This window comes from Spermophilus citellus, assembly GCF_964194105.1.
Source record: "Spermophilus citellus genome assembly, chromosome: 2".
Lineage (NCBI taxonomy): Eukaryota > Metazoa > Chordata > Mammalia > Rodentia > Sciuridae > Spermophilus > Spermophilus citellus.
In genome coordinates this window covers 90570454-90583962 of record NC_138183.1, presented here as the reverse complement: position 1 = coordinate 90583962, position 13509 = coordinate 90570454, and the positions used below count along the sequence as shown (strand labels likewise).

Here is a 13509-nt window from a genome sequence, read left to right as displayed (position 1 = left end):
GATTTTTTATTATGTTTTGTTTTCCTTTAAATGCAGCATTACTAAATATTGTATAAATGTGATTAATTTGTTAGATTCACATCACAGTGATTTTTTCATTTTCTAGTAATGCCACAAAATTCTGCTTCAGTAAGCATTGGTGTATAAAATTAAACATTTAGGATATTTTAAGGTGAATAGTTGCAACGTAAATCTGAAAAGTTATAAAAATTGTGTGAATCAAGATATAAGATTGTTTAAAGTCAATAATGAATGCTTGCCAAAGATGAAAACTATTGAAAATGTGCAGTAAGTACATTAAATAAGATAATATTAGAGAAGTTTTTTTACTCTGTCTAAACATGTTATTATTAATTTAAAAAGTTTTCTTATAAAGAGATAACCACACATATTTACCAGCTTAGGGCTACTCTTTGAATAGTGGCCAATAAGTATACTAGTCATAGGATGCTGTGATTGGTTTGAGGACTTTAAGGAGGAATTTAGAAAGAATGATGATTTGAACTGTCTCAAAAGGAACCTTTACACTGTGATCATAAACAGTTATGCTTGGTTTCTCCTTTCTTTCTTTCTTTCTTTCTTTTTTTTTTTTTTTGCTACTAGGGATTGAACCCAGGGATACTAAATCACTAAGCTATGTCCCCAGCTTAGTGTCTCCCTAAATTGGTGAGGCTGGCCTTGAACTTGCAATCCTCCTGTCTTAGCTCCTGGGAGCCTACACCACTGGTACCCAATGGTTTCTGCTTTTTTTGTGGCTCCATGATTTGGATTATGTTTTCCTCATTGATTTTAGATATTTTAGTAGTCACACATTGTACCCTGAAGTGATTTGGCCAGAATCACTCATTCTCTTTTGATTTTCAGTGTTAGATTGTCCATAGTGTAATTTTTCAGTTATATGGCTTTTATGACATCTAATGTATGGAAAACATAATTGTTTAAGTATTCAATATCATTTAACATTTTTCTTGTAGATTATCTGCAATGGTGAAATGAAGTAACTCAAGATGAGCAAGTTGAAAGTGATACCCGAGAAAAGGTACTGTAGTTTTGAATCTTAGTATGTTTAAATTACAGAACTAATACACAAAACAATTACTTGAAACCAAATACTTTATAAAATATTCAAGTAGTAGTATATTATTTTTGTATTTTATTGATATTCTTTAGTTGAAGTACAATTCAGCAAACAACCAATGGGTCAAATCTGGCCCACCTTCAGGTTTTGTATGGTCGATGGTCTAAGAATAGTTTTTACATTTTTAAATGGTTAAAAAAATTAAAAAAATAATAGTATTTTGGGACATGAAATTATAGGAAAATTGATTTTCAGTGTATATAAAGTTTTATTGGAACACAACTCTACCCTTTTATTAACATTGTCTGCGGCTTCTTTTGTACTGTGATTGCCAAGTTGAGTAGTTTTGACATACTATAGCCCACAATGCCTAAAATATATGCTGAGTGGCCCATTATAGAAAAAGTTTAACTGACCTCTGAGTTAAAGTACATTATATTCTTTCTGTTGGACATGTTTCTTTCAGTTAAAAGTTAGTGAAATGTGATTGATTCTGTATTGGAATTTTCTTAAAAAAATTTTTGTTTTTAGTTATAGATGGACACAATATCTTTGTTTATTTTTCATGTGGTGCTGAGGATTGAACCCAATGCCTCACGCCTGCAAGGCAAGCAATCAACCACTGAGCCACAACCCTAGCCCTGTATTGGAATTTTCTTAATATACAGTTTTGAATGGAATTGCTTACCTCTGTTATTGTCTTAGTTTTCTCATCTGTGAAATTATTTTAATGATAGTGCTATTTTTTAAAAGTACCTTTATTTATTTATTTTTATGTGGTGCTGAGGCTCAAACCCAGTGCCTCGCATATGCTAGGTGAGCGCTCTACCACTGAGCCCCAACCCCAGTCCCTGATAGTGCTATTTTAATTTTGTGAAGATTAACTAGTACCTGACTGGTTCAGTCAATTATAGTCTATTAATATTGATAATAAAATTTTCTGCTTTGTTAGTAGTGTTGTATTTTATGTTTACATATCTGCAACTTTGCATTTATAGGTATTCTTTAATTCTGAGTAATATACATGCAGTTTATTTAGATAAGTTTTGTTCCTTAAATTGCTAGGTTTTCTATTTATTAACTATGTAAGATGTAAGATATCATAGCAAATTATGTTGTTCATATTCTTGTATAATTTCTATAGGAAAGAAACTAGGCATTTTGTGTGTGGGGTGTGGGGTGTGTGTGTGTGTGTGTGTGTGTGTGTGTGTTTTAAAAAGGAATACCAGCCTTTTTCAGTTGGGTTAAATAAGTAAGATATTTCTACTGATAGCTAAACTATCTAGTTACTAGAACATAGTAAAAATGTAAAGTCACTTGAAAGTTTGAAATCCTCTGTCTCCTAAGTTCAGTTTTTTCCCCCCCTCATGAAATGATATTCACTGGATATTTATTGTTATTTTTGTTGTTGTTTTAGGCTGTCTAAATTGGGATCACTATAAATGATCTTCATCTAAAGGAAATTATAATTTCTGGTAATACTTGTCATATTGCTCTGTGAAGAAAGCTGAATGCAATAAGGTGAATTATAATAGAAAGGGGTCAAAATCTTTCTTCTCCCATTTTATAGCATAGTTGGCCCTCTGTAGCCACTATACTGCATCTGTATATTCAATTAACTGTGGATTAAAAATATTTTTTTAAAATTGTTTTTATTTTTTTAAATACACGAGAGCAGAATGCATCACAATTCTTATTACACATATAGAACACAATTTTTCATATCTCTGTTTGTATATAAAATATGCTCACACCAATTTATGTCTTCATACATGCAAAGCTGCTTTTTCCTTTTTTTTGATAGAATGCTAGAATTCAATCTATATTAAGAAAAATCTGGATTACAGAGGTAACTTTCATCCTCTTAAATCAATAACTTATCATTATTTTTTTTTTGTTGGTCGTTCAAAACACTACATAGTTCTTGATATATCATATTTCACAGTTTTCAAGTGGGTTATGAACTCCCATTTTTACCCCGTATACAGATTGCTGAATCACATCATTTACACTTCATTGATCTACACATTGCCATTCTAGTGTCTGTTGTATTCTGCTGCCTTTCCTATCCTCTACTATTCCCCCTCCCCTCCCCTCCCCTCTTCTCTCTCTACCCCCTCTACTGTAAATCATTTCTTCCACTTGTATTATTCTTCCCTTACCCCTCACTTCCTCTTGTATGTAATTTTGTATAACCCTGAGGATCACCTTCCATTTCCATACAATTTACCTTCTCTCTCCCTTTCCCTCCCACCTCTCATCCCTGTTTAATGTTAATCTTCTTCTCATGCTCTTCGTCCCTACTATGTCCTTAGTTACTCCCCTTATATCAAAGCAGACATTTGGCATTTGTTTTTTAGGGATTGGCTAGCTTCACTTAGCATAATCTGCTCTAATGCCATCCACTTCCCTCCAAATTCTATGATTTTGTCATTTTTTTAATGCAGAGTAATGCTCCATTGTGTATAAATGCCACATTTTTTTTTTATCCATTCGTCTATTGAAGGGCATCTAGGTTGGTTCCACAATCTTGCTATCGTGAATTGTGCTGCTATGAACATCGATGTAGCAGTGTCCCTGTAGCATGCTCTTTTTAGGTCTTTAGGGAATAGACCGAGAAGGGGAATAGCTGGGTAAAATGGTGGTTCCATTCCCAGCTTTCCAAGAAATCTCCATACTGCTTTCCAAATTGGCGCACCAATTTGAAGTCCCACCAACAATGAACAAGTCTCCTGTAGGCAGCATATTGTTGGGTCGTGTTTTGTGATCCATTCTACTAGCCTGTGTCTCTTAATTGGTGAGTTTAAGCCATTAACATTTAGGGTTATTATTGAAATATGGTTTGTTCTTCCAGCCATATTTGTTTATTAATGTTACTAAACCTGATTTGTTTTCTTCTTTGATTATTTTCCCCCCTTTATTGTCCTACCTCCCACTGTTGGTTTTCATTGTTATTTTCCATTTCCTCTTCCTGCAATGTTTTGCCAAGGATTTTTTGAAGAGATGGTTTTCTAGCTGCAAATTCTTTTAACTTTTGTTTATCGTGGAAGCTTTTAATTTCATCTTCTATCCTGAAGCTTAATTTCGCCGGATACACGATTCTTGGCTGGAACCCATTTTCTTTCAGTGTTTGAAATATGTTATTCCAGGATCTTCTAGCTTTCAGAGTTTGTGTTGAAAGATCAGCTGTTATCCTGATTGGTTTACCCCTAAATGTAATCTGCTTCCTTTCTCTTGTAGCTTTTAAAATTCTCTCCTTATTCTGTATGTTGGGCATCTTCATTATAATGTGTCTAGGTGTGGATCTCTTATGATTTTGCACATTCGGCGTCCTGTAGGCTTCTAGGATTTGGGATTCTGTCTCATTCTTCAAGTCTGGGAAGTTTTCTCGTATTATTTCATTGAATAGATTGTTTATTCCTTTGGTTTGGAGCTCCGTGCCTTCCTGTATCCCAATGACTCTTAAGTTTGGTCTCTTTATGTTATCCCATATCTCTTGGATGTTCTGCTCATGGTTTCTTAACTGTCTTGCTGAGCTGTCTATGTTCTTTTCAAGTTGAAATACTTTGTCTTCATTGTCTGATGTTCTATCTTCTAAGTGTTCTACTCTGCTTGTAGTATTCTCAATTGAGTTTTTAAGTTGGTTTATTGCTTCCTGCATTTCTAGGATTTCTATTTGTTTGTTTTTTATTACCTCTATCTCCCTGTATAATTGATCCTTTGCTTCTTGGATTTGTTTATATAATTCCTTGTCAAAGTGATCTTTCATTGTCTGATTTTGCTGTCTGATGTCTTCCTTGAGACTCCAGATCATCTGAAGCATGTATATCCTGAATTCTTTGTCTGACATTCCATCTGTTGCAGCTATTACCTCTTCTAAAGTTGAGTTGACCCTGCATTGCTTGTGGTCCTTTCTTGCCTTGTCTTTTCATACTGCTCACGTTTCTTTCTGCTTGGTAAAACTGTTTTGTTTTTGAAATTTTCCCCCTATTTATTTATATTGGTCTTGTATAGTTGAAAAATCTCCCTTGCAGAGCGGGTAGTGGCTGTGGTCCTCCTCCAATTGGGGTGATCTGTTTAGTACGCTGGCGGGCCGCTAGGCCTGCTCTGCCGGTCGGTCGTAGGTCTGCTCCCCCTGCGGGCACGGGTGGCGGCTCTGCTATGGCCCCACACCAATTTTGGTGACATGACTACCACGCCCACGGGTCGTTGGGCCTGATCTGGATGAGGGCGGCGGTTCTGCTCGGCCCCTACTCCAATTGTTGTGATGTGTCTACCACGCTGGCAGGCCTCTGGGCCTGTTCCGCCGGTGGGTCGCAGGTCTGCCTACCTTGCGGGCTCGGGCGGCAGCTCTGCTCGGCCCCCACTCCAAATGGGGCTACCTGACTGCCACTCCGGCGGGTCGCTGGGCCTTTTCCGGACACGGGCGGCGGCTCTGCTCCGCCTTCACTCCGACCAGTGTGACGTGCCTGTCTCGCGGGCCGGCCGCTGGGCCCGTTCCGCCTGTGGGCCGCAGGTCTGCCTACCTTGCGAGCTCGGGCGGCGGCTCTGCTCGGCCCCCACTCCAAATGGGGTGACTTGACTGCCACGCCGGTGGGTCGCTGGGCCTTTTCCAGGCATAGGCAGTGGCCCCGCTCAGCCCTCACTCCAATCGGTGCGATGCGTCCACCACGCTGGCAGGCCACCGGGCCTGTCCCGCCAGTGGGTCGCAGGTCTGCCTACCTTGCAGGCTCGGGCGGCGGCTCTGCTCGGCCCCTACTCCAAATGGGGTGACTTGACTACCACGCCATCGGGTCGCTGGACCTGATCCAGGCATGGGCGGCTGCTCTCTTCGGCCCCAGCTGCAGTTGGGGTGACGTGATACCACGCTGGCGGGTCGCTTGGCCTGTTCTGGGTGCAGGCGGCAGTTCCACTCTGCCCCTCTGGCCCCCACAGCACCCAGCAGGACCCGGACCAAGAAGCAGTTTCTGCGGGATCCCCCGCCCAGGGCCAAAACAGCTCCGGGAGCCAGAACCCGGCCTCCCCGAGCTCGGTGCACGCTCTGCTGGGAGCGGGCTCCAAGAAGCAGACGCCGCGGGTTCCCCCAGCCCTCGGCCAAAACAGTTCCGGGAGCCAGAACCCGGCTGCTCAGAGCTCGGTGCACGGTCCGCTAGGAGCAGGCTCCAAGAAGCAGTCTCCGTGTGTTCCCCAGCCCTGGACCAAAGCAGCTCTGGGAACCAGAACCCGGCTGCTCAGAGCTCGGAGCACGCTCTGCTAGGGGCGAGCTCCAAGAAGCCGTCTCCGCGGGTTCTCTAGCCCTGAGCCTGAGCTATCTGTCTGCGAGACGCAGGCAAATAACAGCCTGAAATCACCTGTTCCGTAGCTGAATGAGCTGAGATCAGTAGAAAACAGGGATGATTACGTCAGCTCTTCAAGATGGCGGCCGCTGGCCTCCTCCGTGGACTGACCGGTGTGGAGAACCGAACTGGACCGCTTCCCTCCTCCGTCTCAAACCCAGAACTAAGCACTGAGCGCAGCCATTCCACCGCTGGCAGAAGCCCACAGGATCCGCAGCGCTGCACCTCCTTGCCGCCACCTCTCCGCTTCCCAGCGCGCGCCGCAGACTCCGGCCGCGGGGCAATCCGCCGAACAAGCCGTGCGACCCTCTGTGCGGAGAAATCGCCCGCGACCGAGCCCCAGCCACCGATCCTCACGCGAATAAAATCCCTCCACTAGATTCTGGAGCACCTCAGTTTCGCTGGAAATTCCCAACAAGACAGCCTTCAGCTGTTTTAACTCATCATTCTCCCGCACAGTGACGCGGCACACGGTGGTGATGCACTCCCTTCGCCGCCATCTTCCCTTCTCTGATGAAAAATATTTGAAAAAAATAAATTGTGTCTGTACTGAACTTGTACAGACTTTTTTCTTGTTATTCCTCAAATAATACAGTTAAACAGCTATTTACATAGCATTTACATTGCATTAGGTATTATATGTAATCTAGAGATGATTTAAGATATACCAGAGGATGCAAATCTTGTGCCGTTTTATTTAAGACAGTTGACTATCCATGGGTCTTAGTATCTGCAGGGATCCTGGAACTCTCCCTCTCCTCCCTGCCCCCAGGCATGAGGGAGGATTGTATAGTATATTGAGACTATTTGAGGATTTATATAAATATCTTCCATAGCTCTGAATACAGGAATTGTTCTGAATTATTTTTCATTCATCAAACTTGATCAAAGCCATACCAGTTTCCACAGAAAATTTATTGTGTATATTTATTCCATGTCTCCAGAGGCTTTCTGTTGATACTTTCATTTTTCTTTTGTCCCTTTTTCAATCTATTTCTCCATCATGAGTTAGCTATTCAATACTTTTATCTAACTTGGTAATAAATCTGTGAGAGTAGAAAAGAAACACAAATGTAACACTTAATACGATGCTTTGAAGAAAATGGAAGTTGAGTGTATTCTTAAAAAGATCCCTATTCTTTGTTTACACAAAGCTCATAAACTGATTAAAGAACAAATGCAGTATGGTGACTTATTCACTTCATGGTGAAGTATTAAATTATGAGGTACATAAAATTAGAAAATAAGGTACACATAAGTAGGTGTTTATTGTGTAATACAGACTTAAAGAGGCAAGCCTGAGTTGAAACTTTCTTTATAGAAAATCTGGAGAAGTGGTGGAATATTCAGACTTGTTTAATTTAAACAAAGTTTGCTGTTGGATTCATTTGATTTGTAAATTTAAAGACCATATTGGCTGGGGGATGGGGTTGTGGAGGACGTGCCACGCCCTGGGTTTGATCCTCAGCACCAATAAAAATAAATAAATAAAGATACTGTGTCCAACTATAACTAAAAAATAAATATGTTTTTAAAAAAGACCATATTGGCTGGGTGTGGTGGCATGTACTTGTAATCCCAGTGGTTTTGGAGGATGATACAGGAAGATTGCAAGTTCAAAGCCAGCCTCAGCAACTTAGAGAGGCCTGGAGCAACTTTGTGAGACCGTATCTCAATATAAAATACAAAAAAGGGTTGAGGATGTGGTTCAGTGGTTAAGTGCCTCTTGGTTTAATCCCCAGTACCGGGGGCGGGGATCCATATTAGTAGTCGTTAATTTAAATTAAATAAGCAAAACTTGTAAAATACAAGAAGTACAGGTTTTCTGTACACACCAATCTTCATTGTCATGGTCATGCTTAAATCTTATCACCAGAAAAATCCTCATTCAGAATACTGATTCAGTTTCTTCCACAACTGCAATCTTTTATTTTTTCAGTTTCTCTGCTAAAATATCTATACTGCAGGATTTCCACCTATCTTAGAGCTGTAATCTGTGGATTTTATTTCTCTCATTCATCTCCTTCTGTCTTATCTGTTGTAGAATCTAATGTCCACTTTTATAGGTACCTGAAATGTTTCACCTCAGTTTGTATTTTTCCATTACCCTCACCTGACAAAGTCCTTACCCTGGATAACCTTGATTGAGCAGCCAAATGAAATTTGAGGATGAACAAGCTTTTTGGCAGGTATCATTAAAATTATTGATCAACTTGAATCAAGCCCCAATAGTCTTATTATTGTGCTTTGGAAAGTGTGTTTCCCCAGTTTTTGTACTAATTTATACTTTATATCCTTCAAACCTTTGAAATTCTCAAGTGTATCACATATATATCCTGAGCAAATGACCTTTTCTCATATATCCTAGAGATAGTACAATGCTTTACCTTCACATTTCTTGCATTGTACTTATATACTCATTGTATTTATTTAGATACTTGCATTGTATTTATTTGATCTCATTCTCTGCTTAACCCACCTGTTATTTACTATTCCAGAGAATGTGCCCCTTTTCTTGTTAAAAAGCAATACTGTTATCTGTGTTCTAACTCTCTTTACTTTTTCTTTTTGGTATAGAGGATTGAACCTAGAGATAGTTTACCATTGAACCACATCTCCAGCCCTTTTTATTTTATTTTTAAAAAATTTTGAGATGAGTGGCTAGAGTTGTGGCTCAGCGGTGGAGCGCTTGCTTAGCATGAGTGAGGCACTGGGTTCAGTCCTCAACACCACATAAAAATAAATAAAGTAAAGGCATTGTGTTCATATGCAAGAAAAAAATATCTAAAATTTTTTTTTAGATGATTTCACTAAGGGCCTTGCTAAGTTGCTGAGTTTTGCCTTGAACTTGTGATCCTCCTGCTTCAGCCTCCTGAATTGCTGGGATTATAGGCATGTGCCACCATGCCTGGCTTAAATCTGTTAACTCTTTTTTTTTTTTTTTTTTTTTTAAATGTAGTGCTGAGGATTGAGTCCAGTGCCTCACACATGCTAGATAAGTGCTCTATCACTGAGCTACAGGCCCAGCTCCCGAATCTGTTAACTCTTATTTCGTACCATTTTAACGTAATCTGGGCTTTACAATATTCAGATTCTGTGCTTTTGTTACTATCTGATTTACCTGATTCCTTTAAAAGCCAGGAATTATGAGATAGTCTATAAATACAATCTAAATCTCCTTTAGTACTCCCCTAGACTCCTTTTTAGAGTTTACTCTGTTCACTTCACTGTTATTTCTTATTTGGCCATTTATAATTTCAAAAAGTTTTATTGATGTAAAATCAACATACTGCTGTATACATAAATTTAGTATATACAGTTTAATACATTTTTATCTTTACACACTTTGACATATATTACATATATACCTGTGAAACCATCTTCTCAATCAATATAATAATCAGCATATCCAGATGTTTTCTGGTGTTCTTTTGTATTCCTTCACTTTCACCTTCTCTTTCACTCGAGGCAATCACTCATCTGCTCTCTGTTACTGCAGGGTGTTTGCTTTTCTAGAATTTTAATTTTTCCCCCTGGTTCTGAGGGTTGAACCCAGGGCCTTGTACTCTACCATTGAGCTATATTCCTAGTCCTACTTTTCTAGAATTTTAAATACACAAAGCCACACAGTATATCTTTTGTGGGGGTTGTTGGGTTAGAAGGTGGTAGTGTGAATCTGGCTTCTTTTACTTAGTACAATTGTAGTTCAGATTCATCTCTCTTTAGATTCATGTTGGTTGTAGTGTTTATCATTAATAGTTGTTTTGATTATTGAGTAGTGTTTCCATTGTATGATACACTCATTCATTTATTTATTTAGTAACTGTGTTATTTCTAGATTTTGGTTATCATAGATAAGCCATTATAAGTATTTATTTATGTATTTGTATGGATATATGCTTTCTTTTTTCTTGGATAAGTAATGGAATGGCTGAATCATATGGTAGGTCTGTACTTTATTTTTAGGAAACTGCCAAAACCTGTTTTCAGAAAGATTGTACAATATAATACTTCCTCCAGCAGTAGATGAGAGTTTTAGGTCCTCTGTTTTCTCACCAACACGTAAGTACGGTTGTTCTTTTTAGCTTGTACCTGTTTTAATCCAGGTATGGAGATCTCACTGTGATTTTAATTTTCATTGCCCTAATGATTTATGATGTTGAACATCTTTTCATGCACTTATTTATATTTAATGTATTTTTGTGACAAATATTTTCAAATCTTCCCATTAATTTTTTACTATAGAGTAAGTTCTTTATGTATTTGGGATACAAGTCCTCAGTCAGGTATTTGAATTGCAAACATTGTCATTCAATCTGTTGCTTATTTTTTCATATTCAAAACAGTATCTTAAAGATTCAAAGTTATTAGTTTAGATGATGTGCTTATTGTTTTTTTTTCATGGACTTTGTATCAGAAATATTTGCTTAACCTATTCATACCAATGTTTTCTATTAACATTTTAGTTTTAGGTTTACATTTAAGTCTGATTTGGTTTTTATATATGGTATAAAGTATGGATAGAAATTTTTTTTTCTCCATATAGATATCCTATTGTTCCAGCACCATTTTTCAAAAGACTTTCTTTTCTCCACTGAATTGCCTCTGCACCTTTTTCAAAAATAAGTTTTTCATGTATATGTTAGGGCTCTTGTTTTGTCCCATTGATTTAGTTGTCAGTATTAGTGTCAGTATCATACAGCCTTAGTAACTGTAGTTTTAGAATGAATCTTGAAATCAGATGGTCTTGGTCTTTCATTATATTTTTTTTTAAAGTTTGATGAAATGAAAGTTTTACATTTACATATGAATTTAGCATCAGTTTTTGACAGTTTCTGAAAAATCAGCATGCTGGGATTTATACTGGGATTGCCTTGACTCTGTAGATTAGTTTGGGTAAAATTGACATTTTAATAATATTGAATCTTCTCACCCTGAGACATGGGATATCTTTTTATAATTTATGATCTTTTTTTTGATTTTGGTAGTATAGTTTTCAGCGCACTGTCTTTCTTTCAGTTTGTCAAATTTATCCCTATTTCATTTTTTTCACGTTATTGTTAATGTGTTATTATCAGTTTGTTTCCAAATGTTATTTGTATATGGAAATATACTTGATCTCTGTGTGTTATTCTTGTGTACTACGACCTTGCTGTATGCTCTATTAATTCAGATACCTTTTTTTGGTGAATTTCTGGAGGTTGTAACAGTCATGCTATTTGTGAACAAAGTCTGTTTTATGTCATCCTTACCAACTTGAATGTCTGTTTTTTGTTTTTATTCTCTTATCACATTGACCAGATCCCTCAGTACAATATGGAATGGAAGTGGTGAAATTAGACATTCTTGTCTTCTCATCTTAGAAGAAAAAACATTCGTTCTTTTACCTTTAAGCATTATGTTAGCTGTAGGTTTCTGTAGAAGTTTTTTTTTTTTAATTAGTTGAAGTAATTCCCATCTATTTCTAGTCTGCTGAGCTTTTATCTAAAATCAATGTTGAATTTTGTGAAATGGTTTTTCATCTGTTGAGATTATTGTAAGGTTTTTCATTTTGTTAATAGGTAAATTATATTGAATATTTTCACGTTAAACCAACCTTTCATTCCTGTGATGTTCATAAACTTCCTTGTTATATTATTGTTCTTTTTCTATATCGTTATATTGTTTTGCTGAAAGGTTGTTTTTGAATGTTTGCATCTGTGTTCATGGAGCTTATTGATATGCTGATTTCTTGTAATATTTTTGTTTGATTTTTGTATTAGGGTGATGCTGGCCTCATAGAATATTAGAACAGGGAAATAAATATTCCTTCCTTTTCAATTTTTTTGGAAGAGTTGCATAAATTTGGTATTAATTTCTTCTTTAAAGTATTTGGTAATAATCATCAGTGAAGCCATCTTGGCTTGGAATTGTTTTTTGAAACAATTCACTTTCTCTTGCTCATCTATTAATTTATATTTGACTAGTTAATGAATGGTGTTTTAAAAAATTTTATTTTATTTCCTTCATAGGTGTTATTAAGCTCCTTATTCGCTAGGACTCTGTTTTATGTTAGTGGTTTCTGTAGCATTTATACTATATAGCAAGTATACTTACCACATTATCTTTATTTGATATGTTACTTCCTGTGTAGTATAAAAACCTTCTCTCTCCTCCTTCCTAACCTTTGGCATATTTTTATATATGCTTTTACATATGCTATGAACCCTCAAAATAACTTTGTTTACAGTCAGTTATGTTTTAAATAAGTTTAAATAATATGCCACTATGTTTATCATTTTTTTCTTAAGAGAATTTTATTATCTTTTTTTTTGTCTTCTCCCTTCTCTCCTTCCTTTTAGTATCTTCAATTACTTATGTATTTGGTTCATTGAAAATATCCTAGAGATTATTGGTCTTTTAATTTTTTCCCCCTGAATTCCCTTTGAACATGTTTTGGATAATTTTTATTGCTGTGTCTTTAAGTTTACTTATCTTTTCTTCTGGAACTCATACAATGTATATTTCATTGTAGTTTGAGTTGGGTCTTTTTTATATTTTTTGAGTGACTTTGTTGCACAGTTATAAAAGAGTTAAAACCCTTTTCAATATCCTTGTCTGTTAATTTTACTGTGTATGTCAGTTTTTTGTATATTTTGATTGATTGTTTTTATTATAAATTGTACTTCCTGTTTCTGTGCATGCCTGGTAGTTTTTTATTGTGCATTTTACTTTGTGTCATCCTGAACATTTTTGTGTTCCTTAAATATTCTTGTACCCCATATTCTAGAATGTGGTTAAGTTACTTGGAAACCAGTTGGAATCTTTTTTTTTTTTAAGATTTTTTTTTTTTTAGTTGTAGATGGACTCAATGTCTTTAGTTTGTTTATTTATTTTTATGTGGTCCTGAGGATCAAACCCAGTGCCTCATACATGCAAGGCAAGCGCTCTACTGCTGAGCCCCAGCCTCACCAGTTGGAATCTTTTGAGTCTTACTTTTAGTATTTGTTAGCTGTGACTAGAGCTATTCTCAGTCAATGACTAAATATTTACTCACTATTAAGACAAGATTCCTATGTGTACTCTACCCAGTGTCCTGTTGATCATGAGATTTTC

The 13509-nt window shown here is 37.2% G+C and overlaps 1 protein-coding gene across 5 annotated transcripts in view; it reads left to right on the top strand.

The window, feature by feature from the left end:
• AGTPBP1 (ATP/GTP binding carboxypeptidase 1) overlaps positions 1-13509 on the top strand; it is a 192405-nt gene that overhangs the window by 26990 nt on the left and 151906 nt on the right. For 4 of the 5 annotated variants that reach the window (XM_081275394.1, XM_081275395.1, XM_081275396.1 and 1 more), the window contains exon 2: positions 975-1039. In XM_081275394.1, the coding sequence (XP_081131520.1) occupies positions 1008-1039 (32 nt within the window). In that variant the 5' untranslated portion in view covers positions 975-1007. Of the gene's footprint in view, positions 1-974; positions 1040-2495; positions 2600-13509 lie in introns of those variants that run through there. The other variant, XM_081275398.1, reaches the window with a different exon arrangement.